At 43.9% G+C, this 27,643-nt stretch overlaps 1 protein-coding gene across 4 annotated transcripts in view; it reads left to right on the top strand.

Moving 5' to 3' along the window:
* Window positions 1–27,643, top strand: part of LOC126106401 (uncharacterized) — a 294,375-nt gene that overhangs the window by 207,127 nt on the left and 59,605 nt on the right. For all 4 annotated transcript variants that reach the window (XM_049912671.1, XM_049912669.1, XM_049912672.1 and 1 more), the window contains exon 7: window positions 15,103–15,277. In XM_049912671.1, coding sequence (XP_049768628.1) covers window positions 15,103–15,277 — 175 coding nt within the window. The remainder of the gene's footprint in view (window positions 1–15,102; window positions 15,278–27,643) is intronic.

Genomic DNA, 27,643 nt, shown 5'->3' with positions numbered 1-27,643 from the left:
TCCGTCGGAATGCACAATGGACATGAATGGATGCAAATGCTCAGGCAGGATGCTTACTTACATGTCACCTGTCAGAGTTGTATCTAGACGTGTCAGGGGTCTAACTGTAAGCGCCCCACTCCATTACAGAGCTTCCACCAGCTTGAACAGTCCCCTGCTGACATACATGATCCTTGATTCATGAGGTTGTCTACATGCCCGTACACGTCCATCCGCTCGATACAATTTGAAACGAGACTCGTCTGACAAGGCAACATGTTTCCAGTCATCAAGAGTCCAATGTCGGTGTTGACGGGCCAAGGCGAGGCGTGAAGTTTTGTGTCGTGCAGTCATGAAGGGTACACGAGTGGTCCTTCGGCTCCGAAAGCCCGTACCGATGATGTTTCTTCTTATGGTTCGCTCTCTGACACTTGTTGATGGCCGAGCATTGAAATCTGCAGCAATTTGCGGAAGGGTTGCACTTCTGTCACGTTCAGCGATTCTGTCCAGTTGCCTTTGGTCGTGTTCGTGCAGTATCTTTTTCCGGCCGCAGTGATGTCGGAGACCTGATGGTTTACCGGATTCCTGATATTCGCGGTACACTCGTGAAATGGTCATACGGGAAAATCCCCGCTTCATTGCTACCTCGGAGATGCTGTGTCCCATCGCTCGTGCTCTGTAGCAGTCCTGGACATGTGGAGCGTCGCATTCAAAATGGTTCAAATGGCTCTGATCACTATGGGACTCAACATCTTAGGTCATAAGTCCCCTAGAACTTAGAACTACTTAAACCTAACTAACCTAAGGACATCACACACACCCATGCCCGAGGCAGGATTCGAACCTGCGACCGTAGCAGTCCCGCGGTTCCGGAATGCAGCGCCAGAACCGCACGGCCACCGCGGCCGGCGAGCGTCGCATTGTCCTGCCGGAATTTCCCAAGTCCGTCGGAATGCACAATGGATATGAATGGATGCAGGTGCTCAGGCAGTATGTTTACTTACGTGTCACCTGTCAGAGTTATATCTAGACATGTCAGGGGTCCAACAGCACGCGCCCCACTCCATTACAGAGCTTCCACCAGCTTGAACGCCACGTTAAAACTCTCTTAAATCTTGATAACCTGCTGTTGTAGCAACAGCAACCGATCTAACAATCGCGCCAGACACGTGTTGTATATAGGCGTTGCCGACCGCAGCGCCGTATACTGCCTGTTTACATATCTCTGTATTTGAATATGCATGCCTATATCGGTTTCTCTGTAGGTTACCGGGTGGTTTAACTCTTCGTCCTAATTGATCTCTGTAGGGATAAGTTGTCAGTATTAAAGCTTTTTGCTTTTTGTGTGATTTTTCTTGACCTGACATTCAGTGATAGGGAAAAAAAACAGTCAAAGGACTGGACCTAGCCTATTTTTTCCGACGACTTTTGCGGTTGTTGGCGATCCTGCTGAGGTTTCCAAACATGCTGTTAAACCTAATACCCCTTCCATCTCTGTTGGTGTTTTTGGTGCTGTCTGTCTCACTTCTGGTAACTCTTCATTCGATGGATCAGAGTGAATCGCATTACAAAAAAGAGTACATGTGATAGCAATATTATAGGACTAAATATAAATAATCACTGTTTTTAACTCAGTTTGCTAGAAATATTTAACAAGGTAGAATAATTTATTATCATTAGTTAAATATTTAGTTGCAGTTATTGTTTGAAAAATGTAATATTTGCACTTTAAATTATATTTAAGTTCTTACCAGAGGAACAGCAATAGCCTCTTGCACGTATTTCTTGCCAGTGAAATAAGTACGGTAAATCCTAATACAGCTTGTACAGAAATATCCTAAAGTACTTTTACGGTGTTTTGTGAATGGGCCCAGTGGTCCGTTCATGGTGTCAACGCCGTAAGATCTGCCATGCACGCCATTAGATAGGAAATTACTGCAAATAATACAAGTAGATGAGATTCACTTACCAATGGTATAAGACAAGTACACCTGGAACAATCATTGCTATCACCCGACTCTACATCACATAAAACAATTTGTTTCATGCATTTACATCATGTCTTCACTGTAACCTACAGCTTGCAAATTAAGATGGTGGCTTGTGTTGTGGATTGGCAAGAGAGCCAACCCGTTTTTGAGAGGAAGCCGAAAGGCACGCGTTTTAGCTCACGCAGGCTGGCGTGAGGTCTGGAACAGGTCAAGGAAATTAGACTAGCAAAAAAGGACGTAGCTGTGGAATACTTAACTTTAATCCATAAATGGTGAACATCGCTCTTGACGGTACATGTTTTACAGCATCAATAGTAACTGGTAATGGCGCCTTGCTAGGTCGTAGCAAATGACGTAGCTGAAGGCTACGCTAACTATCGTCTCGGCAAATGAGAGCGTATGTAGTCAGTGAACAATCGCTAGCAAAGTCGGTTGTACAACTGGGGCGAGTGCTAGGAAGTGTCTCTAGACCTGCCGTGTGGCGGCGCTCGGTCTGCAATCACTGACAGTGGCGACACGCGGGTCCGACGTATACTAACGGACCGCGGCCGATTTAAAGGCTACCACCTAGCAAGTATGGTGTCTGGCGGTGACACCACAGCTTGTTTCTCAGGATTTAAATCGGTTCAGCACATTTGGATAGCAGCAGTCATCGCACAAACAAAAATACCGCGACGGTCCATCCATTTATGGCAAACCTACCCTACATCGAAAATCTGTATCTACCAGGCGTTATTAATACTAGATACTAATTGTCCTTAGAATACGAAACCTGTTACGGTTAACTTACGAATGGCTATCAAACATGACCGTTCGCACTGCCGGCCGGGCCGAGCCGAGCCTGGCCGGGCCGCCGCCCGCTTTGATATCAAACACATCGTTTTGAATTGCGGTGTTCACACTGGCGTGAGCCTCCCGGAGCCGAACCGGCGAAATCCCGAGAGTTTAATATTGGCGGCGAGAGCCGACCGCAGGCGCGAGCCTGTGGAGCAGCACTACAGCTTCTGCAGCACATGCCTCCCTTCTGCTTTCATCACAAGTGTGACTGCACACGTCTTTTATTCTACAGGGTGTTTCAAAAATGACCGGTATATTTGAAACGGCAATACAAACTAAACGAGCAGCGATAGAAATACACCGTTTGTTGCAATATGCTTGGGACAACAGTACATTTTCAGGCAGACAAACTTTCGAAATTACAGTAGTTACAATTGTCAACAACAGATGGCGCTGCGGTCTGGGAAACTCTATAGTACGATATTTTCCACATATCCACCATGCATAGCAATAATATGGCGTAGTCTCTGAATTAAATTACCCGAAACCTTTGACAACGTGTCTGGCGGAATGGCTTCACATGCAGATGAGATGTACTGCTTCAGCTGTTCAATTGTTTCTGGATTCTGGCGGTACACCTGGTCTTTCGAGTGTCCCCACAGAAAGAAGTCACAGGGGTTCATGTCTGGCGAATAGGGAGGCCAATCCACGCCGCCTCCTGTATGTTTCGGATAGCCCAAAGCAATCACAGGATCATCGAAATATTCATTCAGGAAATTAAAGACGTCGGCCGTGCGATGTGGCCGGGCACCATCTTGCATAAACCACGAGTTGTTCGCAGTGTCGTCTAAGGCAGTTTGTACCGCCACAAATTCACGAAGAATGTCCAGATAGCGTGATACAGTAATCGTTTCGGATCTGAAAAATGGACCAATGATTCCTTTGGAAGAAATGGCGGCCCAGACCAGTACTTTTTGAGGATGCAGGGACGATGAGACTGCAACATGGGGCTTTTCGGTTCCCCATATGCGCCAGTTCTGTTTATTGACAAAGCCGTCCAGGTGAAAATAAGCTTCGTCAGTAAACCAAATGCTGCCCACATGCATATCGCCGTCATTAATCCTGTGCACTGTATCGTTAGCGAATGTCTCTCGTGCAGCAATGGTAGCGGCGCTGAGAGGTTGCCGCGTTTGAATTTTGTATGGATAGAGGTGAAAACTCTGGCGCATGAGACGATACGTGGACGTTGGCGTCATTTCGACCGCAGCTACAACACGGCGAACGGAAACCCGAGGCCGCTGTTGGATCACCTGCTGCACTAGCTGCGCGTTGCTCTCTGTGGTTGCCGTACGCGCTCGCCCTACCTTTCCAGCACGTTCGTCCGTCACGTTCCCAGTCCGTTGAAATTTTTCAAACAGATCCTTTATTGTATCGCTTTTCGGTCCTTTGGTTACATTAAACCTCCGTTGAAAACTTCGTCTTGTTGCAACAACACTGTGTTCTAGGCGGTGGAATTCCAACACCAGAAAAAGCCTCTGTTCTAAGGAATAAACCATGTTGTCCACAGCACACTTGCACGTTGTGAACAGCACACGCTTACAGCAGAAAGACGACGTACAGAATGGCGCACCCACAGACTGCGTTGTCTTCTATATCTTTCATATCACTTGCAGCGCCATCTGTTGTTGAAAATTGTAACTACTGTAATTTCGAAAGTTTGTCCGCCTGAAAATGTACTGTTGTCTCAAGCATATTGCAACAAACGGTGTATTTCTATCGCTGCTCGTTTAGTTTTTATTGCCGTTTCAAATATACCGGTCATTTTTTGAACACCCTGTAGGATGTTACCTCACATTTCACAATCAGTGAGGAAAAATTACGTTTATTATAATGATACATGCGAAATTACTTTTATTTCATTTATTTAATCTACCGTATTTACATGCATTTACAACAATAGCTTGCCAGCGATCGCGGCATTGCCGCCACTGAATAGTTCGCATTTACTTGTAAACAGAGGCAGATATGAATGTCACTGAGGGATGGAAATGTGTCCCTACCAGATGACAATGCACTGTAAAGCCGTGCTGTGGCAAGTTACTGTAAGCTGTTGACTGTGACATCTTTTTGCGATGTTCATACTTTAATGAATGCAGAATAACATATACATGACATTCACTTGTGTCCATCAATTTTGTATCAGAAATTCGGCTAGTATGACGGTAATGATGCCGTTTCCAGATTATGGAACGAGTGTGTTTCAGACAGTACGCACAAATATAAATTATTTTCCCTTATAATTTTATTTGTTTTATTTACAGTGAAATGAGATACACAAAAATACAGTAAATAGCTAAGTACTTTCAATTCTAAAATTTATTTTTGAAAGGTTTTTTAATTATTTTAAGTGGCATTTTTAACGAGATATTCAACAGAAGTGTTCCTGGCAGTTTTCGAACGTAATGTGGAATTTCTGTTGAATGTGGCACCAGCTGTCTGCATATCAGCATTGTTACAAAACTTTTCAGCTTCAACATTGCATTCTTCTCTGACAATGACAATATTATGAAGTAGACAAATGCACTTGAGTATGTGATCAGCTACGTCAATGGATGTTTGAATTTCCTTCCTCAGTAGTCTCCATTTATTGGTCATTATACCAAATGCACATTCAACAACTTTTCTTGCTCTGGAATGCATATCATTGTATAGAATCTTCTGCGAGTAAAAGGTCTCATCAAATTCTCTAATAAGGGGTAAGCTTCATCTCCCAAAATGACGTACGGTAGTTCCTGACACATTCCTTCAACTCTTGTTGGTGGCGGTAATAACAGCTCCCCATTTGTAAGTTTCTTATATAACATACTTTCTTTAAACACGCCTGCATCAGACTGTTTACCGTAGGCACCAACATCTACAGCTATAAATTTGTAATTTGCATCAGCAACTGCCTTGAGCACAATCGAATAATTCTGTTTGTAATTGTAAAACATGCTGCCAGAAAGTTTAGGACATTGGACACGTTTGTGCTTCCCGTCTATACATCCAACACAGTTTGGAAATCCCCATCTCGTATGCATTTCACTGGCAATTTCTTTAAATCGAGAAACAGTTGGCGTTGGTAAATGAATGGGAGCAAGTGACTCCCATATGGCCATACAAACATCTTTCACCACCACTGATATGGTGGACACTCCTAATCGGAATGACAATGCTAGTGCATGAAAGGAGATGCCAGTGGACATATACCTGGGAAAAAAAAATCGTAAAATGTGTTACTCAAGTGTGGTGTTGGGTGAAGTTTTTACAGTTTTGTTTGCACAGTAGATATTTACTTAGTCAATGTCATTTCACAGTTATACAACAATAAATAATTAAAGAGACATGGCCATACTATATTCTTTCAATCAAAATAATGAAATGGAAATGCAAAGACCTGAGAGACAGTTACAGAGAATAACTTGTATAACTTGGCAAAATGTCATGTGATCCAGGGAATAGTATATTAAAATGCAATTCCACTCGGACTTTGTTCTGTGATATGATTTTCCTAAGTTCCAAGAGCTATGCACAGTTCCTTATCAGTGGAAATAGAACCACTGAGTCAAAGGGCATTATCTCAAAACTCTTCGCCTATCAATCTGTCTATCTTATAAGGTAATGAAAAGAATTCTGTGAGGTCATCAGTGGCTCCACATGATGAACCGTCACCACTGCCAAGCGCTGCATCATGAAGAAAAAAAGAAGAAAAAGTTGGAAAGTTCTGAAGGAGTATTTCTGCGATTCTTCGTTGAAGGCACAGCAAGACATTGCCCAAAATGACGAAGCTACTTACTTCCTAATGATTCTCAGGAGTCCCATAAACTCTCTTCCCCTCAGAGGTAAGCGTTTGTGAAATTTAAAATACAAAAGCATGACTACAATTAATTGGAGGTAGTGAATGCTGCACAAATTTCTACTGCAAACAAAAAAGTGTGTACTAACGAATCTTACCTTATCGTTATACACAATTTTTCTTCTGCTGTTATACTTCTGCGAAAATTTGTGTTCTGTTTCGAAATTTTGTCTTGAATGTTCTGCAGCACATACTGAAATGCATTATGATTCATTCTGTAATATGAATAAAATTTTTCAGGATAGTTTTTAAGTTCTTCATGTAAAGAAAAAAACTCTCCAAAATGTCTGTCGCTATTTATGGGATGAATCCATAATCTCCTAGTTCTTCTCTACTTCCAAACTCGACGAGTAACTGCAGAGTCAAAACAATGCCAATAAAAGAGTGAAGACATTGTTCTACACGACAGCACAGACTAGCTAAAGGCAAACAACTGTTGACTGGAGCTGCGTTTTCTACTGACTTGCTTGTCAGCTGTCGAAGGGTGGGGATTTTTTAAATTTATTTATTTGGCCTCCGGCAACTAACAGCCATTTAGCCAAAGAGTGGGGATTACCTTGACAGTGCAGCACAGCCCGCCAAGGAAGAAAAAAAAAACAATGAAGGACAATGAAACACACATCTGTGTCGATCTACAGTAGTTTCATTGATTCTCCATTATTTTTTCTGTCAAAGTAGACAACGAGACTACAGAATTGCGCTTCAGTTTCTGCAGTAAACGTATCACAAATCTCCAGTTTGTTTTTGTGATTAGTTTTACACCAAATTTTATCAGACCTATGTCATTGACAGTTCTACCTGTAAATGTGCTAAACCAAGCTGTAACCGCAAGAACTCCGTGGCTTGCGGACGCGGCACTGACGCCACTGAATAGCTCGCATTACTTGTGACCAGAGACAGATATCAGTATCATTATCATTTCAAAAACTTTTTGGTACTTTTAGCTACATTTCATTCCCAACAATGTATGGTCTAAAACGGATCCTACAGTAAGCTACCCGCTACGTAACTTTTTCACTACAAGATTTGTAAATCAAGTGCACAACACTGACAAATAGCATCTTTTCACAATGACTGTTAAGAAATATGGAAAGATAAATGATTCAATACGAAACTAAGATGTTACACTACCACGTGTACAAAAATCAGATTTTTTATCCGCATACTTTCTTCAAAATCGGTTGGGAAGCGTTACGAAACTAAGAAATCACACGAAACGAAAAGTAGACTGTTGTGGATTGGCAAGAGAGCCAACCCACTATGAGAGGAAGCCGAAAGGCACGCGTTTTAGCTCACGCAGGCTGGCGTGAGGTCTGGAACAGGTCAAGGAAATGAGACTAGCAAAAAAGGACGTAGCTGTGGAATACTAAACTTTAATCCATAAATGGTGAACATCGCTCTTGACGGTACATGTTTTACAGCATCAATAGTATCTGGTAATGGCGCCTTGCTAGGTCGTAGCAAATGACGTAGCTGAAGGCTATGCTAACTATCGTCTCGGCAAATGAGAGCGTATTTTGTCAGTGAACCATCGCTAGCAAAGTCGGCTGTACAACTGGGGCGAGTGCTAGGAAGTCTCTCTAGACCTGCCGTGTGGCGGCGCTCGGTCTGCAATCACTGATAGTGGCGACATGTGGGTCCGACGTATACTAACGGACCGCGGCCGATTTAAAGGCTACCACCTAGCAAGTGTGGTGTCTGGCGGTGACACCACATAGACTTTTTCTTTTTTCATGACGTAAGTAATGCTTTTAAGGAAAAAATAAGTTCATAAAACGATGTGGCGAAGTGAAAATCGTGGAAGTGGTTTTTCCCCCATTTCGCCGTCCCGGCTCGGCGCGGCGCGGCGCGCAATGTGAATGCACTACAAGCCGGCCTGAGCTGGCTAGGCACGAGCCGAACCAGTACGCGTCATCCCGGCCCGGCCCGGCCGGCAGTGTGAACGCAGCCTAAAGATCTGCTCTCTGTATAAACAGTGAGCATTACCGGTCGCTATGAAACAAACCGTTTCTTTTTCTTTTTGCTTAATGCCTCCTAACGTGAGATGAAATGCGTCAGCTGCACGTCGTTAATGGGTGCCTCACTCTTCAAGCACTTCTTTTAACTACACATTTATATATTTACTTATTTATGTAAGCATTTATTTCCCATAGCAAGATTAGGGCCTTCATGCACCGTGTTACATCTAACCAGACTTCCTCAGTAAGCAAACACAACAGTTCGTGCGGCACATGAACAATATATAATTGTAATGAAAGTAACAATAATAATGATGATATGCATAGTAATGAATATATGCAGTTTACGAAATTTCAGTCCTTTAAACAATCAGAAATTTTCTCCTTATCTTGTCGTCGAATGTGAGTAGCGATATATAACAATATGACAACAGTGCAGAAAAACCAATGTGGAGAAGGAGTTGACTGGTCAGAGGAAAAAGCAAGAAAAAGTAGGGTAAGATTAGCAGATGAGATGGTAAGAGGAAAATGGAAATAGAAAGGAATGATAAACTCATAGATAGTTTATAGTGTGACAGAGATACTTGTTCCGTATTTGACAGGAAGAAAACAGTTGGGATGTGCAGAGAGGGAATCTGCTCCGATGATAACAGATAAAACTTTCATCTTCTCTTGAATGCAGTGGTTTTGGATAAGATGCAGGCCTCAGGGAACATCCATCCAGGGTATGGCTGAAATGAAGAAGGAGATGGAGAACAATTTACTGTTATGCAAAGTTGCAGCAAAGACGTTGGGCAAATGAGATCTGGTATTACAGTTATGGCACGATGTAGGCGCTTCAAGTCTAAAGGACACCAGAGACTAAGAAAGCAATGTGGTAAACAGAGCAGTGTCAAAGCTGCAACATGTCCTGTTGGTTGTCAGGAATGTGGGTACGTCTGCTGAACTTCTGCGTCTGAATACACATATCTGTAGGACACAGAACCACCCCTGCCCGCTTCCAGCTACACTATGGTAAAATCTATTCATAACGAAATCCAAATGCGAATGTCAAATTATTTGGTATATACATTGAATCGCCAAAGAAACTAGTATAGGCATGCGTATTAAAATACAGAAATGCGGTCGGCAACGCCTATATAAGATCTGGCACAGTTGTTAGACCGGTTACTGATGCTACAATGGCAGAATATTAAGATTTAAATGAGTTTGAACTTGGTATTATAGCAGGCTCACGAGCGATGGGACACAGCATCTCCGAGGCAGCCATGAAGTGGGGATTTTCCTGTACCACCATTTCACAAGTGTACCGTGAATATCAGGAATCCGGTAAAACATCAGATCTCCGACATCGCTGCTTCCGGAAAAGGATGCTGCACGAACACGACCAACGGAAACTGAAGAGAATCGTTCAATATGACAGAAGTACAACCTTTCCACAAATTTCTGCAGATTTCAATACTGGGCCATCAACAAGTGTCAGCGTGCGAACCGTTCAAAGAATCATCATCGATATGGGCTTTCGGAACCGAAAGCCAACTCGTGTACCCTTGATGACTGCACGACACAAAGCTTTAATCCTCGCCTGGGCCCGTCAACACCGAAAAAAAAAAAAAAATGGTTCAAATGGTTCTGAGCACTATGGGACTTAACATCTGTGGTCATCAGTCCCATAGAACTTAGAACTACTTAAACCTAACTAACCTAAGGACATCACACAGATTCATGCCCGAGGCAGGATTCGAACCTGCGACCGCAGCAGTCGCGCGGTTCCGGACTGAGCGCCTGAACCGCTAGACCACCGCGGCCGGCGTCGTCAACACCGACGTTGGACTGTTGATGACTGGAAATATGTTGCGTGGTCGGGCGAGTCTCATTTCAAATTGTAGCCAGCAGATGGACTTGTACGCGTATAGAGACAAACTCATGAATCCATGGACACTGCAAGTCAGCAGGGGACTGTTTAAGCTGATGGAGGCTCTAATAGCGTGTAGCGTGCTGAGCTGGAGTGACATGGAACGCTAATACATCTAGATACGACTCTGACAGGTGACACGTACGTAAGCAACCTGTCTGATCACCTGCACCCATTAATGTCCATTGTGCATTCCGACGGACTTGGGAAATTCCAGCAGGACAAAATTCTTCAGTTGAGGTGAGTCTTTTTGCGTGTGAATTCCTAAGGGACTAAACTGCTGAGGTCATCGGTCCCTCCACTAACAAACGAAAACTAGCTTATGCTAAGAACACATCACACATCCATGCCCGAGGAATGACTCGAACCTCCGGCGGGAGGGGCCGCGCAATCCGACAATCCGTGACATGGCGTCTCATACCGCGCGGCCACTCCGCGCGGCTCGGTGAGTCTCTTTCATGTTCGACGACCATACCAGGATTTTGTGACTTCCAAATTCTTACGCTATGGCGATTTACTTTACCCGACAGATACAACTTCGATTAGTCGGAAAAGATTAGTCGTTCGGATAAAGTGTCATCTGCCGTATCCTGGAGAACTGAAATGCTGTGGCCGAACGGGTCAAGGCGCTTCAGTCCGGAACCGCGCTGCTGCTACGCTCGCAGATTCGAATCCTGCCTCGGGCGTGGCTGTGTGTGATGTCCTTAGGTTAGTTGGGTATAAGTAGTTCTAAGTTCCAGGGGACTGATGACCTCAGATGTTAAGTCATATAGTGCTTTGAGCCATTTGAACCATTTTGAAATGCAAAATTCTTACCTTTTGTTACGGTCGCCGGGACGCAATTGCTGCAGTAACTGCAAATTGTAAGGCTTCACATGCAGGCGTCGTTTCAGAACACGCTACACCTTTGTCTGAGGAAGCTGAAGTCAATGGCCTGCCGCCTTGTGGACTTCCGAGCGCTCTGTGTGAACGCATCATGGGTACTCGACATTTTCATCAGACGAGCGTGGCCAAGTTCTCTGCCCTTTACGTATGCAATCAACTTCGAAAACTTTGTATGACAGTCATAAATCTACTTTTGCAGAGGCGGCTTCTTGCTGAATCGACGGCGGAACGCACGTTGCACGTAAACAATGGATTATGGCTCTGAGTACTAAGGGACTTAACATCTGAGGTCATCAGTCCCCTAGACTTAGAACTACTTAAACCTAACTAACCTAAGGACATCACACACATCCACGCCAGAGGCAGGATTCGAACCTGCGACCGTAGCAGTCGCGCGGTTCCCGACTGAAGCGCCTAGTACCGCTCGGCCACAGCGGCCGGCAACAATGGATTGTCGTCGTGCAAATTCCAACACAAAAAATGATTTCCCTCGTAGTGAAGTCGCCATAGTGCTATAAATGAACAACAGCGGAGCTGTATCAAAAATATTGAAACTTCCTCTATCCAGTTACATGCGCAATGAGTTTCTGTCTTTTACAGTTTGTCTGTAATAAATAATTGAAATTGTTGTTTCTTTTTTAATCAACCGGTGGTTTCAGACCTTTTCTAAACTTGTTCATTAGGCTGTTGGTAAATAATACGAAACTAATAACACCAGTGTAACTAGGATTTTGTGATTTCAACCATAAAGGTTTTATATAATTAACGTTAAATATTTAACGCATTAAGTAATCAGACGTTTGAAGCTGTCTTTTTTTTATATATGGGAGCTCGATTCTTTAACTATTCTAGGTTAAAAAGGGGGGGGGGGTGAGGCTACTTACTAGAAATAAACAACTTACTTACCAGTAACCTTACCCCACCCTTTCACTCCCAAATTCGTTAGAGAATCGAACTCCCGTCTATTAAGGATAACAAAGACCGATCGAGGTGACTCAGTAGTCAACACACTGTGTAACACCTATTTTTGACCTATTTTGTAACTGTATCGATATTCTATGTCAATTTGTAGTACTGCGTATGTATAATGTTATATCTGTCATGGAAATTCTTTGACTATGCATACATGTTTCAGTTATGTGAATTTTTGTTTAAATTATGCTTGTGAATTTAAATAACTCCTGAAGTGATATGCTATGTAATGTACTGTAAATGACTTCGACCATAGTTAGTTAACAAAGGATTGAATGTAAGAGATGCAGGGACGCCCTGCAGCTACGGAAGTGGTCTGGCGGAGTGGAAAACGTGTGGTTGGCGCGCAAGGGGCAACTCGATCTCTGTGACGGACAAGGAGTCTGGGCTGAGCAGTACTGTGGGCAACATGTCGTTAGCAGGAGCGGATAATTGTGGCTGATATTCCTGCCGTTTTGAGGCCAGAAGAGCTTAAGGGCAGTATTTATGGACCTCGGATGCTGCGTTGCTGGTACCATTATCATGGCATGTTTTTTGGCACTATAGAAATATAATATCGACGCCAAGGAGATCAGTAACAGGGCGAGGCCAACAGTACAGCCATGACTGCATCGCCGCCAGGTTAACAACCACTGCACATTTCGCCACCAGTGCCACCAGCTTTCCACTAAACTGTTTGTATTTGGCACTCTGTAAATGGACCAGGTATTTGTGAAATTTGGTTGCTAAAAACACTATATTATACCCGTCATTATCCCAAATCACAAACCCGGACAGGAATCCTATCCTAGTGAATTTATTTCCGAGTGTCCTAATTGATTATAAGAAAGTGGCTGAACTTGAATTTAATGTTGTGTTGTCATTTGCACAGCCAATTATGTTTCTGAGTAGGTCAAAAATCGTAGAAATGGCTCTAAGCACTATGGGACTTAGCATCTGAGGTGATCAGTCCCCAAGACTTAGAACTACTTAAACCTAACCTAACCTAAGGACATCACCCAGATCCATGCCCGGGGCAGGATTCGAACCTGCGAGCGTAGCAGCAGTGCGGTTTCGGACTGAAGCGCCTAGAACCGCTCGGTCACAACGGCCGGCTGTAGGTCAAAAGATTGCTTATGAAATCACATTTGTTATTTAAAGCGTTACAGTTTGTTGTGTTTTACTTAATTAGTAACTGATGATAAGAATACTTACCATTTCTCATACATATTGGTGTAGTTCTATTAATGAGCATGGTTCTTCAAAACATGAAAGTTTAAGTGTCTTCATGTACTAGGCTAGTTAATGAAGCAATGCAAAGGCTCCTTCAGAGCCAGTGTAGTTAGATTTGCATTTTGTTTAGTTGCTCCAAACCGAGTTTAAGAAAGAACTATATACTGTGTTAAAGTTGGTTAATGCACAGGCATACAGTCCCTGTACCAAATAATGAAGTTATAGATTATGATCATTAGCAGACCCCTGATTTAAATTCAAACTCATTTCAAGTTTTAGCCGGCCGCGGTGGTCTAGCGGTTCAGGCGCTCAGTCCGGAACCGCGCGACTGCTACGGTCGCAGGTTCGAATCCTGCCTCGGGCATGGATGTGTGTGATGTCCTTAGGTTAGTTAGGTTTAAGTAGTTCTAAGTTCTAGGGGACTGATGACCACAGAAGTTAAGTCCCATAGTGCTCAGAGCCCTTTGAATTTGAACCATTTCAAGTTTTTCCCTGATCAGTATTGCTACTAATTCCATATGTGTCGGTAACTGGTTTTATAAACTGTTACACGCAGTTTATTTAACATAGGTGTTGTTGAGGGGCATATGTTACTGTTTACTATGTCATTGGCCATTTGGCTCAAATGGTTCAAATGGCTCTGAGCACTATGGGACTCAACTGCTGAGGTCATTAGTCCCCTAGAACTTAGAGCGAGTTAAACCTAACTAACCTAAGGACATCACAAACATCCATGCCCGAGGCAGGATTCGAACCTGCGACCGTAGCGGTCTTGCGGTTCCAGACTGCAGCGCCTTTAACCGCACGGCCACTTCGGCCGGCCATTGGCCATTTGTTTGTTCATAGTACATTTATCTGCAAGGTTAGGTTACAGTGTTGTAGTATGAATAGATATAAGGAAAGAGTTGTGTGTGTCTGTCAAGGAAGGTCAAATTAGCCTTATCACTGCCTTCTGTTTTATCATTTTGCTTGAAACAAGAATGGCTACAGCCGGTTTTAATATGTAATGTTACAACTTGCCTTTGTGTTGGGAGAACGTCTGTTCCCGACCCACCTGTTTATACTCTGCTAGAGTGTTCGGAAACGAATTCCACTTTGATTGTTCTGTTTCCATTAGGTTATCTCACTGTCAACTTCCTCAAAAAATTCCTCGCAGAGGTATAACGTTAGCATCGATTGCCGTGGTCGGTGGTACCGTTACAACTGGACTCGCATTCTGGGGGACGTCGGTTCAAATCCGCATCCCGAAATCCAGATTTATGTTTTCCGTGATCTCTGTAAACCGCTTCAGGCAAATGCGAGGATGGTTCCCTTGAAAAGGGTCACGGACGATCTCGTTCCCATAGTTTCGTATCCTGGCCTCGTGCCCTGTCTCTAATGGTCGCACTATCGACGGGAGACTAAACTCTGTTCTTCTGGTCGTACAGTGGCTGGAGACCTAATGAGTGGTGATGAAACGAGAACAGTGAGAAATGCCTGGTTTGCAAGTGAAGGACGGCCGCCGTGTTGTGGTTGCAGCCTCAGCTGCTGTTCCTGGTGCCGCCCATGGTGCTGTTCTTGGGGGGACACCCCATGGTGCAGCGCCGCCACCTCGAGTCAGTGCGCTTCGTGGTGTCTGGAGCGGCTCCAGCGGGCCAGATGGACATCGACCGCTTCCTGGAGAGGGCGTCGCCTGCCACGAGCTTCGTCCAGGGTGAGCAGAGACCGAGTCGCTCCACCACTTAACGTTTTCTTTCTTGAGTCACCAGTTTCCGACTGGTTTGATGCGGCCCGCCACTGATTCCTCTCCTGCAGCAACCTCTTCATCTTAGAGCAACACTTGGAAACCTACATCCTCATTTTTTTCCTGGATTTATTCCAATGTGTGTCTTCCCTTACAGTTTTTACTCTCTGGAGCTCCCTTTAGTACCATGAATGTTGTTCCCTGATGTCTAACTACAAGTCCTTCTTCTCGTCATTGTTTTCCATATCTTTTCTTCTCAGATTCTGTGGAGACCCTCCTTGTTCCAAATCAGACCACGTAATTTAACATCACTTTACGACACCACATCCCAAATCTTTGATTCTTTTATGTCCTGGTTTTTTACAGTCCTCTGCATTACTACCATATAATACCGTACTCCAAAAGCCATTTTTCCTCGGATTAAGACCCATTTTTCAAACTAGTAGACGTATTTTAGCCAGGAGTGCTCTATTCCCAGTGTTACTCTACTTTTTACTTCCGCCTTCCTTTGTCCGTCATGAGTTACTTTGCTTCCAAGATCGCAGAATTCCTTCACTTCACCTGCTTTGTGTTCTCCAGTTTTGTTGTTAACGTTGTCTCCTCATTATATTACTCTTTCATTGGCTTACTCTCATCCTATATTCTGTACTCACTAGATTGTTTCCCATTCAAATGGCCCTGCAGTTCTTCCTCGCTTACACTGGGGATGGCAATGTTATCAGCAGATCTTATCGATGATATCGTTTCACCGTGAATGTTAATCCCTCTCCTGAACCTAACTTTTACCACCATCAGTGCTTCTTCGATGTATACATTGAACAGTAGGACTTAAAGACAGGATCTATTACACGCTTTCGAATGCCAGCATTTCGTTCTTGGTCTTCCGTTCTTGTTGCTCCTGTTGGTCCTTGTGCATGATGTATCTTCTCTAAAAAAATGATGTGTCATGAAGGAGTTATGCAAATTGGTCACAAATTGATATTCATGCGCATATCAATGGAAAAAAAACAAAATTGTAATCTTTGGTGCCGATGGAGACTGTGTGACGTTGTAGTGCAGTTCCACCGAACAGCTGACAGGGATAGTAGACAGCGGACAAGTCAACCCCAGGCCACAAAGTATTTGTGAATTTCATTACGTGTCTCAGTTCGACAATAAGTAGGCCTCGCGGACAGACGCATAAATAATATACTAAGATGGTATCTGTTCTTTCGGACATGTCCGAAAGAACAGATACCATCGGTGACCATGTAGCTCGTTAGAATGAAATGACAATGAAATGAACACCCTTAGCTGCTTACAGGCGTTGACATACCTCAACAGGGACAGATGAAAATGTGTGCCCCGACCGGGACTCGAACCCGGGATCTCCTGCTTACATGGCAGACGCTCTATCCATCTGAGACACCGAGGACACAGAGGATAGCGCGACTGCAGGGATTTATCTCTGGCACGCCTCCCGCGAAACCCACATTCTCAACGTACTGTCCCACACTACATTCGTAGTGCCCCCGCTCATTATACTCATTACTCGCAGCGCATTGCCGATTCCCGTAAGAGTTTGGGCACTGTTTGCGCATTCGCATAGAAGAAGAAGATGGTCAAGTGGCCGGTGAGCCTTAACTATATATATATACGTATGTAATTGCATAAATAATGCACGCAATGCCGGCCGCGGTGGTCTAGTGGTTCTAGGCGCGCAGTCCGGAACCGCGCGGCTGCTACGGTCGCAGGTTCGAATCCTGCCTCGGGCATGGATGTGTGTGATGTCCTTAGGTTAGTTAGGTTTAGGTAGTTCTAAATTCTAGGGGACTGATGACCACATATGTTAAGTCCCATAGTGCTCAGAGCCATTTGAACCATTTTGAATACACGCAATAGCGATAGGATGTGTTGTTGGTCTCAAAGAAACCCGTTGGAGTAATCGGTGAATCGTTCGACATTTGAACAAGAGTGACGCCACTATTCGACGATGTTGGCAGAAATACGTGAACGAGGGCCGAACATAGCGCCAAGACGAAAGTGGTCGACCTAGGGAGGTGACAGAACATGAGGACCGAGCAGTCCTCTGAATGACACCCAGCGCCCAGGGTTCATCATTATCATCGGTGCACGTGCAGCTGGTGCTTCAGTGACGACAAGGACCATTAATAGGCCCATTGCGCCGACTACCATTGACCTCTGTACACCAAGAAGCAGTGGTGTCAGGCACATTCGACTTGAAATCTCAATGACTGGAGTAGAATTGTATTTAGCGATGAGTCCCGTTTCCAGCTGAGCCCCGATGATCAGCGAATATGTGTCTGGAGACGCACTGGACATGGCCGAGCGGTTCTAGGCACTACAGTCTGGAACCGCGCGACCGCTGCGGTCGCAGGTTCGAATCCTGCCTCGGGCATGGATGTGTGTGATGTCCTTAGGTTATTTAGGTTTAAGTAGTTCAGAGTTCTAGGGGACTGATGACCTCAGAAGTTAAGTCCCATAGTGCTCAGAGCCATTTGAACCATTTTTTGAACGCACTGGACAGCGGTGGGACACCAGCATGACAGTCGCACGCCATGTGATCCGACAACAAACAGTTGTGATCTGGGGTGTCATTTCATTCTGTATCAGGATCCTTTTGGTTGTTATGAGCGGCACCTTTACAGCACAGCGGTACGTCGACGATATACGTCACTCTGTTTAGTTACCCTTCATGGCAGGGCACCCTGGGCTTAATTTCAGCATGATAATTCCCATGCACAAGCGGAGAGAGTTTCCACTACTTATCTTCGTGCTTGCCAAACCCTACCTTGGCCAGCCAAGGTCGTTGAAACTTCCTGGAAGACTAAAAATGTGCACCGAACCGAGAATCGAACTCCGGACCCTTGCCTTTTGCGGACAAGTGCTCTGCCATCTGAGCTACCCAATCACGGCTCACGATCCGTCCTCACAACTTCAATTCTGCCAGTGCCTCGTATCCTACCTTCCAGATTTCACAAAAGCTCTTCTGCGAACATTGCAGAACAACCACTCCCGGAAGAAAGGATACTGCGGAGACGAGATACTGGCAGAATTGAAGCTGTGAGGACGGAGTGTGAATCGTGCTTGGGTAGCTCCGACGGAAGAGCGCTTGCCCGCAAAAGGCAAAGTTCTCGAGGTCGAGTTTCGATCCGGCGCACAGTTTCAGTCTGCCAGAAAGTTTCATATCAGTGCACACTCCGCTGCAGAGTGAAAATCTCATTCTGGAAGCGAGGTCTTTGGATATCTCTCCAGTTCAGAACGTTTGGAGCATTATTGGCAGGGCCTTCCAACCAGCTTCGGATTTTGACGATTTAACGCGCCATTTGGACAGAATTTGGCACAATATCCCTCAGGAAGACATCCAACAACTCTCTCAATCAGTGCCAAGCCGAATAACTGTTTCGTAAGGGCCAGAGGTGGACTAACGCGTTACTGACTCGCTCCATTTGTAAAGCTCTTTCTCTAGAATAAGTTAGTAAATTTATCTGAAATTGTAGTCTTTGCTTTGTCTCTAAATGTACGTCACATCTACCGATTTCCGCACCATTCGGAAAATTCCATTGTGATTAGTCTTTTTTTATTTTTTATTCTTATACTGTGTTGTCCATATTTCGCTACAGCTTACATTTATTTCCTTGATAATTTCTAACAACTATAGAAGTTTCAGGTGAAATGTTGTCATTTGATAAGTGGACTTAGAGGGGCTGAAGAAGGCATAATGCACTCCCTCTTTTTCTAATGCCAACTGTGTGCATAAATGCATACTGTGGCCAATATCGTTCAATGATCTGCTCTAGCTGGTCACCCTGTACCTTAAATCACGAGGGGAAATGTCAAACGGCTACCGAATGCAAGGTAATTTCGTGTCGTGTAGGATTCACAGACCTTCGTAATCGTTGGCGCCAGTATGATTTCTTTACTTACCTTTATTCGTCCAAGGAACATCTCACAATGATAGATGAATTGTAAAGGTAATATAGCGCCAATCGGTAGGCCGTAATACAGGGTTTTCAGATGCCCCTTCCGCTGCGTTTCATGTAGCTTGCAACACTTAATACTACTCACAAGATCCTCCTATCCTCTCGCTCGCTACACGCGAATTATTAGTCATAAAGAAAAACCTGGGCAGGACTTTCATGTAGGAAATTTAATGTAGTTAAATTTTGGACTGGGATACGTTTTCGCTGGAGGCCACAGCTTTCGAGTTATTCAAGAATAACGCGTTTGAAGGTTACTATTGTACATTGAATCATTCGAAAACGCGTCCTAGTTCAAACTTTAGCTACATTAAATTTCCTACAGAAAAGTCCTGTTCAGTTTTCTCTGTAGTACTAATAGTTTGCATGTAGCCAACGAAGGAACATGAAAATCTGGTATGTGGTATCTGAAGACGTTGCTGGTTGCATAAAACCCAATGGGAGGGGCATCTGAATCTCCCAGTATAACACACAGCATACATAACTTGCTTTACAAGGATGGGACTGCTGGTCTGTGGGGACAAGGTAAGTGTTCATCCATGGCCTACGTTAGGGAATCACCAGCATTTGTCTTAGCGGTCCAGGAGAACCACAGAAAACCCCCATCAGGATGGTTGGACAGAGCAGTCCCGTCCTCCAGAATGAGAGGTCAGCATCCTAACAGCTACATGGCCTCATTAATTCTCTATTGTACAATGTTCTTTCATTTATGAACAAATAATGCTAACAGCAAGCAGGAATGGTTCTTTACTGACTATCTGTCAGATTTTACAATGTGTGACAAAATTAGCAATCCAGCCATCCACGTTTGCCGTGTAATGTGGTTCCTAAATAAAAATAAAAAGAAAATATAAGCAAATAACCGAAATTTCTGCCAATGTGATAAATGAAGCTTCAGTCCTAGAATGGTACATCCTGCTTAATGGCGAACGAACGAGTACTCATGATGACAACCTGCAGCTGTGACAGACAAACTCAAATTCAACAGACAAGACCATTATTGGTGAACTGAGTGTGAGCTTTCCTGAAATTTCGTTTCACATTCAGTTCTTATGTCTCTGGATAAGGATGATGTCATGTACCAAATGAGAAAGGATGAAGTGGAATATCTTGTTGCTGAAAGTGGGCAAGGCAAGTATTTGGATTTTGAGTGTTGCTGGGTAAGAAATGTGCAAGTGTTCAATTATCTTGGTTCACTAATCGATGAGATGATGATGATGATGTTTGGTTTGTGGGGCGCTCAACTGCGTGGTTATCAGCGCCCGTACAATTACCCAATCTTTGCTCAGTCCAATTTCGCCACTTTCCTGGATGATGATGAAATGATGAGGACAACACAAACACCCAGTCATCTCGAGGCAGGTGAAAATCCCTGACCCCGCCGGGAATCGAACCCGGGACCCCGGGCTCGGGAAGCGAGAACGCTACCGCGAGACCACGAGCGGCGGACACTAACTAATCGATGAGACTGACTATTGCGAAGTGAACGCATCCCACAGACTAAGTCAAGTGAGTGCACCTGATGGATCGTTAAATGGTACTGAATCTTTTGGAGTCAGCACATGTCCAGACGAGCAAAGAAAGTAGTTGCTTCGTGCTGTCGTTGAAACCGATTATGACGTATGGCTCAGGGTACTGGACACTGAACGAGAAACAAAGGGGGAAAATTGTGGCTGTCGAAGTAGATGGGTTGTAGTGGAGCATGAGAACGACCAGCTTGGATCGACTGAGGGATGAATATGCCAGAATGGAGATACATGCGATGGAACTAGTCACAAATAGGATTAACACTATAGCACTGAGATGGCATAGACATGACCAATTGGTGGAGAAACGACATTGGCCAGAGTGTTCACTCAACTGGTCTCCTTCTTGGAGAAAGAGCAGGGGGGAAGTCGAGAGCGACGTGAGCGGAGGGTGAGCGGCCTACAACCAAAGCTATGGAAGGGAGAGGTCTATCGGAAGAAGAGTGGCAGGTCTGGATGTCTGAGAACAGGCAACTGCTGACAAGTGGTAACGCCTGCTAAAGTAAGTTCATGATCAAGTTGTAAGCGGTTAATTGGGCTTCACAAAAGTGTGTGCCTAGTACATTCGTCGACTTTTGACAGATGAAAGCAAAAACCAACGAATGGTAGTTGCATTGACTGTGGTCCATGGAACTCTTCAATCCCTGACATTTCGTCCAAGGCTACGTTGGACATCTTCAGAGGTGTGCCCGGTTGTGCTGAGTCTTTCACAGCCAGGAGCACCTCCGAAGATGTCCAACGAAGCCTTGGACGAAACGTCAGGGATTGAAGAGTTCCATGGACCACGGCCATACAACCCAGAAGAATTATCAGCAGTTGCATTGACTTTTCTCACATGGTGTGACAAGGATGGCGAGGAATTTTTGAACCACCCTGTTTCTGGCGACAAGACTTGGATTTCGTATAACAGTCCACAAACAAATCTGCACTCTGTTGTGTGAATCATTCATGATCCCCAAAAGGAAAAAAGAAAAAAATCTGAGCCTCAAAGATCCACAAGCATAATGTTTTGGGATAATAAGGGTGCCACACTCATCGACTTTACACCCAGAGGGGAGATTATAAATGTGGGGCACTACTGTCTGCCCTTCGCTGACTGCATTGCGCCATTCAGAACAACCAGCGTGCATTGTTGTCCAGCGGCACTGTGCCTCTTCACGACAACGTTCTCACGCATTCCGCTTCCGCTTCAGCAGTCTAAATGGGAAGTTTTTAAACATCCGTCTTATTGTATGTTGTGTCTGTCCTTTCAGACGCTTCCACAGTTAAAATGAGACGGCTAATGATCTTTTCAGTGCAGATGCAAGCCAGGCTCGTACTCTTATGGGTACTGGTGAAATGCCGCGAGTAATGAGCATAATAGCCAAACAGCACTACATTAGTGCCAAGAGTCTGTGGTGTGGCAGGAGGCGTGCTAGGGTATTCGGTGCAGTTAAAATGGCAACTGTGTCTGGGTGACTTACTGGGCAGAGCATTTGCCTACTAAGTAGGAGACACAGGTTCGAATCCGGGTCCGGCACAAAATTTCGGTTTTCCCCACTCAGTCAATGCCTACTTGCAGCCAATGTCTGTAATTTCTTTGTGTCTTAATTCATTATGGCTCCTGGAATCAAAATGTTGTCTGTTCTGAGCGTCCCATTTATCCTGCTCACCCAAAATACCTTTTATCTGATGCATTAAATTGTTTCTACCAATTTTCTTAACATCATTGGGTAGTTCTTGCTAACGTATACCTTTTATGTATTCGCACAGATGTAGGAGATATGGGTTAGAGGTTAAATTTTTTAAATGGAAGGATGTACATTTCATTCAAGAATACACTTACCCTCTCCAAGAGCTGTTCATAAATATATCTCACTGTACCATTTTATCCACGAAACTAGCAGTTGTGAAAATGATAGGTAATACATAACTTACCTAACTTAAATATCACTTCAGTGCATTTCATTCACTAAATGATTTAACCTCTTCAAGGCGTGTTTGAAAATTTAGCAGGTTACCAGTAAACAGTGAATGCAACTGTACTGTACTATATAGTAACTGGATATTGTTGTTTTACAGAATCGTATTACACTGCTTATGACAATGCAGCAGTAACATGGCCCCTTGTAGTAACTTTTACTGTGATACTACCACTAAATGAAAATAGAGCGTTTACATCAGCGACCATTAGCATTCATACAAAGGGTCACATTGTGGACGAAGGACACCCTAAATCGTGCTGCTACTGCCTCTGTGATGGCTGTACAAACATCAATAATGAGTTGCTGCATAATCTCTATTGTTGTTGATCTATTTTGGTAGATAGAATCTTTGACTGCTCCCCACAGGAAAAAATCCAGCTGTGTAAGTTCCAGAGATTGGGCAGGCCAACTAACTGGCCCACCACGTCCAATAGCCCTACCAGGGTATTTATGGTGCGGAATTCGTCGTGGTCGTAGGGCGTTATGTGCAAGGGCATCCATCATGCTGGTACCATGCGATCAGAGGTACGGCGTCCAAGAGAACAAGGAAGTGTGTGTCATAAAAATCGGGCATGCTGTCTGCCATTTTGGTTGCTATCAACAAAGAAAGGTCCGATAATGGTATCTATAATAATTCCGGACCAAACATTAACGTTCAACGGAAGCTGATGCTCTATCTGTCGGAGCCATGGTGAATTGTTGATGGACCAGTAATGCGTATTTCTCATATTGACAATTTCTTTGTGGGAGAATGATCCCTCGGTAAAAAGAACATCTGAGAAGCAATTCGGATTAGTCAGAAGTTGTCGCCGAACCAACTGACAAAATTGAAAGCTGTTGTTGAAGTCATTCCCATGAAGTTCTTGGTTTAAATGAGCATGGTAAGGATGGAATTTGTGACGGTGCAAAATGCGACGTGCACTTTTTTCGAGACACCTACTTCATACTGAGTTTGTGGCGATTCATGGCTACGGAGGCAAGCGCACCTTCCTGAGCAGTTTCGTTTGTTCGTTTTCTGCTACGATTTCGAGGTCCTGCATTTAAACTTTCAATTTCACGTAGGCCGGAAAGGAAACGAACAGACATCCAGCGATAAGTTTATGGCTTGTCAGGGAATCGTCTACTGTACAGTAGTTGTACCAGAACAGAATTTCGCCCGCCTGTAGCAAATTACATGTACGTACAGTAGAGTACAAGATAGAAATAATAACACAATAATCACCATGTTCTCTAACAGTACTGAACATAAAAATGCAAGTTAATACATTATTTTCTGTCCCCATACTCTCTCCGTAGATTAGCAGCATTTCAAAGTTATGGTCATGCGTGTACATCATACACCTTCACACAGCAAAAATTGTATGCACTCTGTGTACTACCGCTATGTAGTTACTACGTCACTCTGATGCACCACTACACTGGTATGCAGTGCACTCCGGAGAGGAGTACCTGTGTTTACATGAGTCGGAAATTTGTGGTAAGGTCTTATGGGGCCAAACTGCTGAAGTCATCGGTCCCTAAGCTTACGCACTACTTAACCTAACTTAAACTAACGCTAAGGACAACACACACACCCATGCCTGAGGTACGACTCGAACCTCCAACGGGGGAAGCTGCGCGCGCCGTGACAAGGCACCTCAGATCGCACAGCTACCCAGCGTGGCCATGCATGGGAAATAATAAACAAAACCCACACCTCTACCACAGCAACTCACTGGACACATAATGTTTTACAATAAAGGCAGTAAACATCTCCGTTTGCTCACAACCTGGGTACTCTCTACCGTTTGCACATCTACGTTTTACTGACAAAAATGGTACAGTGTGATACATTTTTTAATAGCTCTTGGAGGGAATAAGTGTGATCTTGAATCAAATGTACATGGTTCAATCTAAGAAAATTAAATTTGATCCCGTATCTTCCACATCTGTGGGGATACATAAAACATAAAACGTATACCCTGAAAGGGGATTACTGTTAATGAAGTAAAAGATCCACACAGTGGACACCAAATGAAAAAGCTACTCCTTATGGTTCTGATCTAGACTGCCATAAAAATGCGAAGGAACTGTTAATCAGAACTCAGGGAGAAGTTGTAGTCTAATTCACAATCGATTTATTGACCTTGAACAAGATAAGACAACAAAATTATTAAAGAAACATCATACAAAAATATTTATTTAACAAAAGCCTTACTAAAATAGGATCTATGTTGGACAAAGTGATCTGCTGGTGATTGACACACGACACTAACCAGAACACTACTCGCTCTATCTCACTTCATACACGAGAATCCAGGTTATGGCATCAAACTATGCCACCACCAAGCATCTATATTCTACCATACCAAAAAAAAGGAAAAATATGGTTCGAAAAAACAGGGTGCTGAGAAATAGATATTATAGCCCTACATCACAGCAGCGAATACTTTACCATCCTACTGAAGACGGCACACTACGATGCATTCGGCGACTGAAGTCATGGACTGCGGCAATCTGTTATTAAATGCGCGTTCCCGAAAAATGCAAGTACGCGGTCTTGTGTTCTGTTAATTGAGAACGCATGTACTTCCCTAAGAGCCACTGAAACCCCGACGGATTCCAGTGTGCACGTGGACCCGTTTGCTGGTCTGCCAAACCAATTTGACTCCGTGCCACGACTGTGCATGTCGGAATACGTCAAATGTTTAGACGGCCGACTCAGGACAAATAAGTACACCCACGCATCACTCGTTGTGACTGTGATGATATAAGCAGTACCTCTGATGGTTCAGAAGGTGACTGGCACAGGCTCTAAGTCGCACACTAGCAAAGGACACAAGTCTCACCGTTTAGGTAGAGACCTGCAGTTCTTTACTAGCGTAGCGCCAGTAAAAGAGACTTGTACAAAAGTGCCGATCTTCCTTTCTCTCCATTTCCTCATCAGGTCGGTTCCAAAAGCACATTTCTCTTTTTTGACTTCCCCCATTTTCACACAAGCCAATCACGAGCTGGAGTCTGTCATTCTAAGCTCGGTGAATGGTCTTTGCACTGCATACCGATTTCACCAATCAGAGACTTAAAGTTAATTGGCAGAAAACAGAAGAAAAATTCAGCTTCACGGCCTCTTTCCCAAATGTTTGCCATGTCTTTTGCTAAATCAATACAGGGTGGAAGCACAGCCCTCCATAAACAGCTTGTTATGTCCCCTGTTGCGTCCATTTCAAAGTTTGCAAAGAATGGTACATAAACTCGCATCGACAAAACATGTTTTGAAACAGAGTCTGGACATCTGGGCCCCAGCTTCCCTGTCCCACAGACATTTGCAGAACGTTTACATTTCTTTTGGTGGCTTGCTCGCTAAAAAGGCCTACAATGCGCTGTCAGCGACTTTTCGGCGCTAGGCCATATACCTGGACGTCTGGCGCCAAAGCTTAATGTGTTTCTGTACAATGCGACCGTGGCATAGGCCGTCTGGAAATGTCTTCTCACTGTTCTCCAGAAAAAACGCGCTTTGTAGCCCCACCAACAGCGTGCTTTTGCTGCAGTCGTTTAAGTCGACACCCTGTTCCTTTGAATGCAGGTAAAGCTTACTGTATTTCTTTCCCTAGAGCACACAAACAAGACCATAAACTGCTGCCCACCATTTCGTCACAATGTATGAAGTCAAATCGCTGTAGATCGTATTCCCTACACCGAATCAGAAGTGAGAGTACCCTGCAATCTCTCTACCCTCACCATGAACTGGTTGAAACCATTTTTTATTTAACGCAACAAAAAAGTTCTTTTGGGTGAGCAAGATAAATGAGACACCCTGTATATATGATTAACGCGAAACGGCCTATAATTTCTTCAGTGCAGATGCACAGCAGACTCAAACTTACAGGAATCGGCGAAATGCCGTAACTAGGATAACGGGCAAGGGGCACCACATTAGAAGTTCAAAATTTCCATCTGATGGAACGCGTGCAGCTGTAATGACCGCTGTGTCAGGATGACTCAGCAGTCAGAGCATCTGTCCAATAAGCAGGAGACACGGGTTCTAATCCTGGTCTGGCGTAAAATTTCAACTTTCCCCGTTGATTTCAATCAATGCCTGCTCGCAGCCAGTGTCTGTAATACCATTGTGTTTTCATCAATCTTATTGTCTCGAAGTGACCCCGAGTGGTTAGCAACCTTCTTTCCAAATCTAATGATTTTTGTTTGGTCGGAAAGTGCTGTGGAGATGCCACCGAGATGAAGTAGAAAATTAGTGACTGTTTCAGCAACTTGGCGGCAACTGAGTTTGCAGAAGGCGCAGGGAAGCTTCTAGTAGGCTACAACAAATGTTTATATTTGTTCACTGACTATGTAGGAAAACAGCTAAGATATAGAAAAATGTTGTGAAATAAATTTTATGCTATTTTGTCAGAAACTGATATTTTGAGCCTGTGGCTTTGTACAAAATATAGGTTGACTCTTACACAGAAGATTACAATAACCAGACACTTTTTACAATGCTGCTTATTTATTTAAACAGTGCCGTTGCTGGTTTCGAACTGATAGGTTCATCTTCAGACAGCTAGTTCAGGTTTTACATTAGATTTCATGTAAATGGATAAACAAAACATGAAATCCAATGTAAAACGTGAACTAGCCATCTGAAGATAAACCTATAGGTTCGAAACCGGTAATGGCGCTGTTTAAATAAATAAACAGCATTGTAAAAAGTGGCTGGTTGCTGTAATATTTTGTGTAAGAGTCAACCTATGAAATAAATTTTGTTTCATTATCTTGAATACAAATGTCTGAACGAAGAACCCATTCCTCCTCGGACACACTGCATTTCCTTAGGAATCTTCCAGTGAATGTCAGTTTGTCACCAGTTTTCCTGCAGTTTGTCTTATA

This window comes from Schistocerca cancellata, chromosome 10 (assembly GCF_023864275.1).
Source record: "Schistocerca cancellata isolate TAMUIC-IGC-003103 chromosome 10, iqSchCanc2.1, whole genome shotgun sequence".
NCBI lineage: Eukaryota > Metazoa > Arthropoda > Insecta > Orthoptera > Acrididae > Schistocerca > Schistocerca cancellata.
Note: the sequence above shows the minus strand (reverse complement) of the source record. Positions and strands in the feature narration are given on the sequence as shown.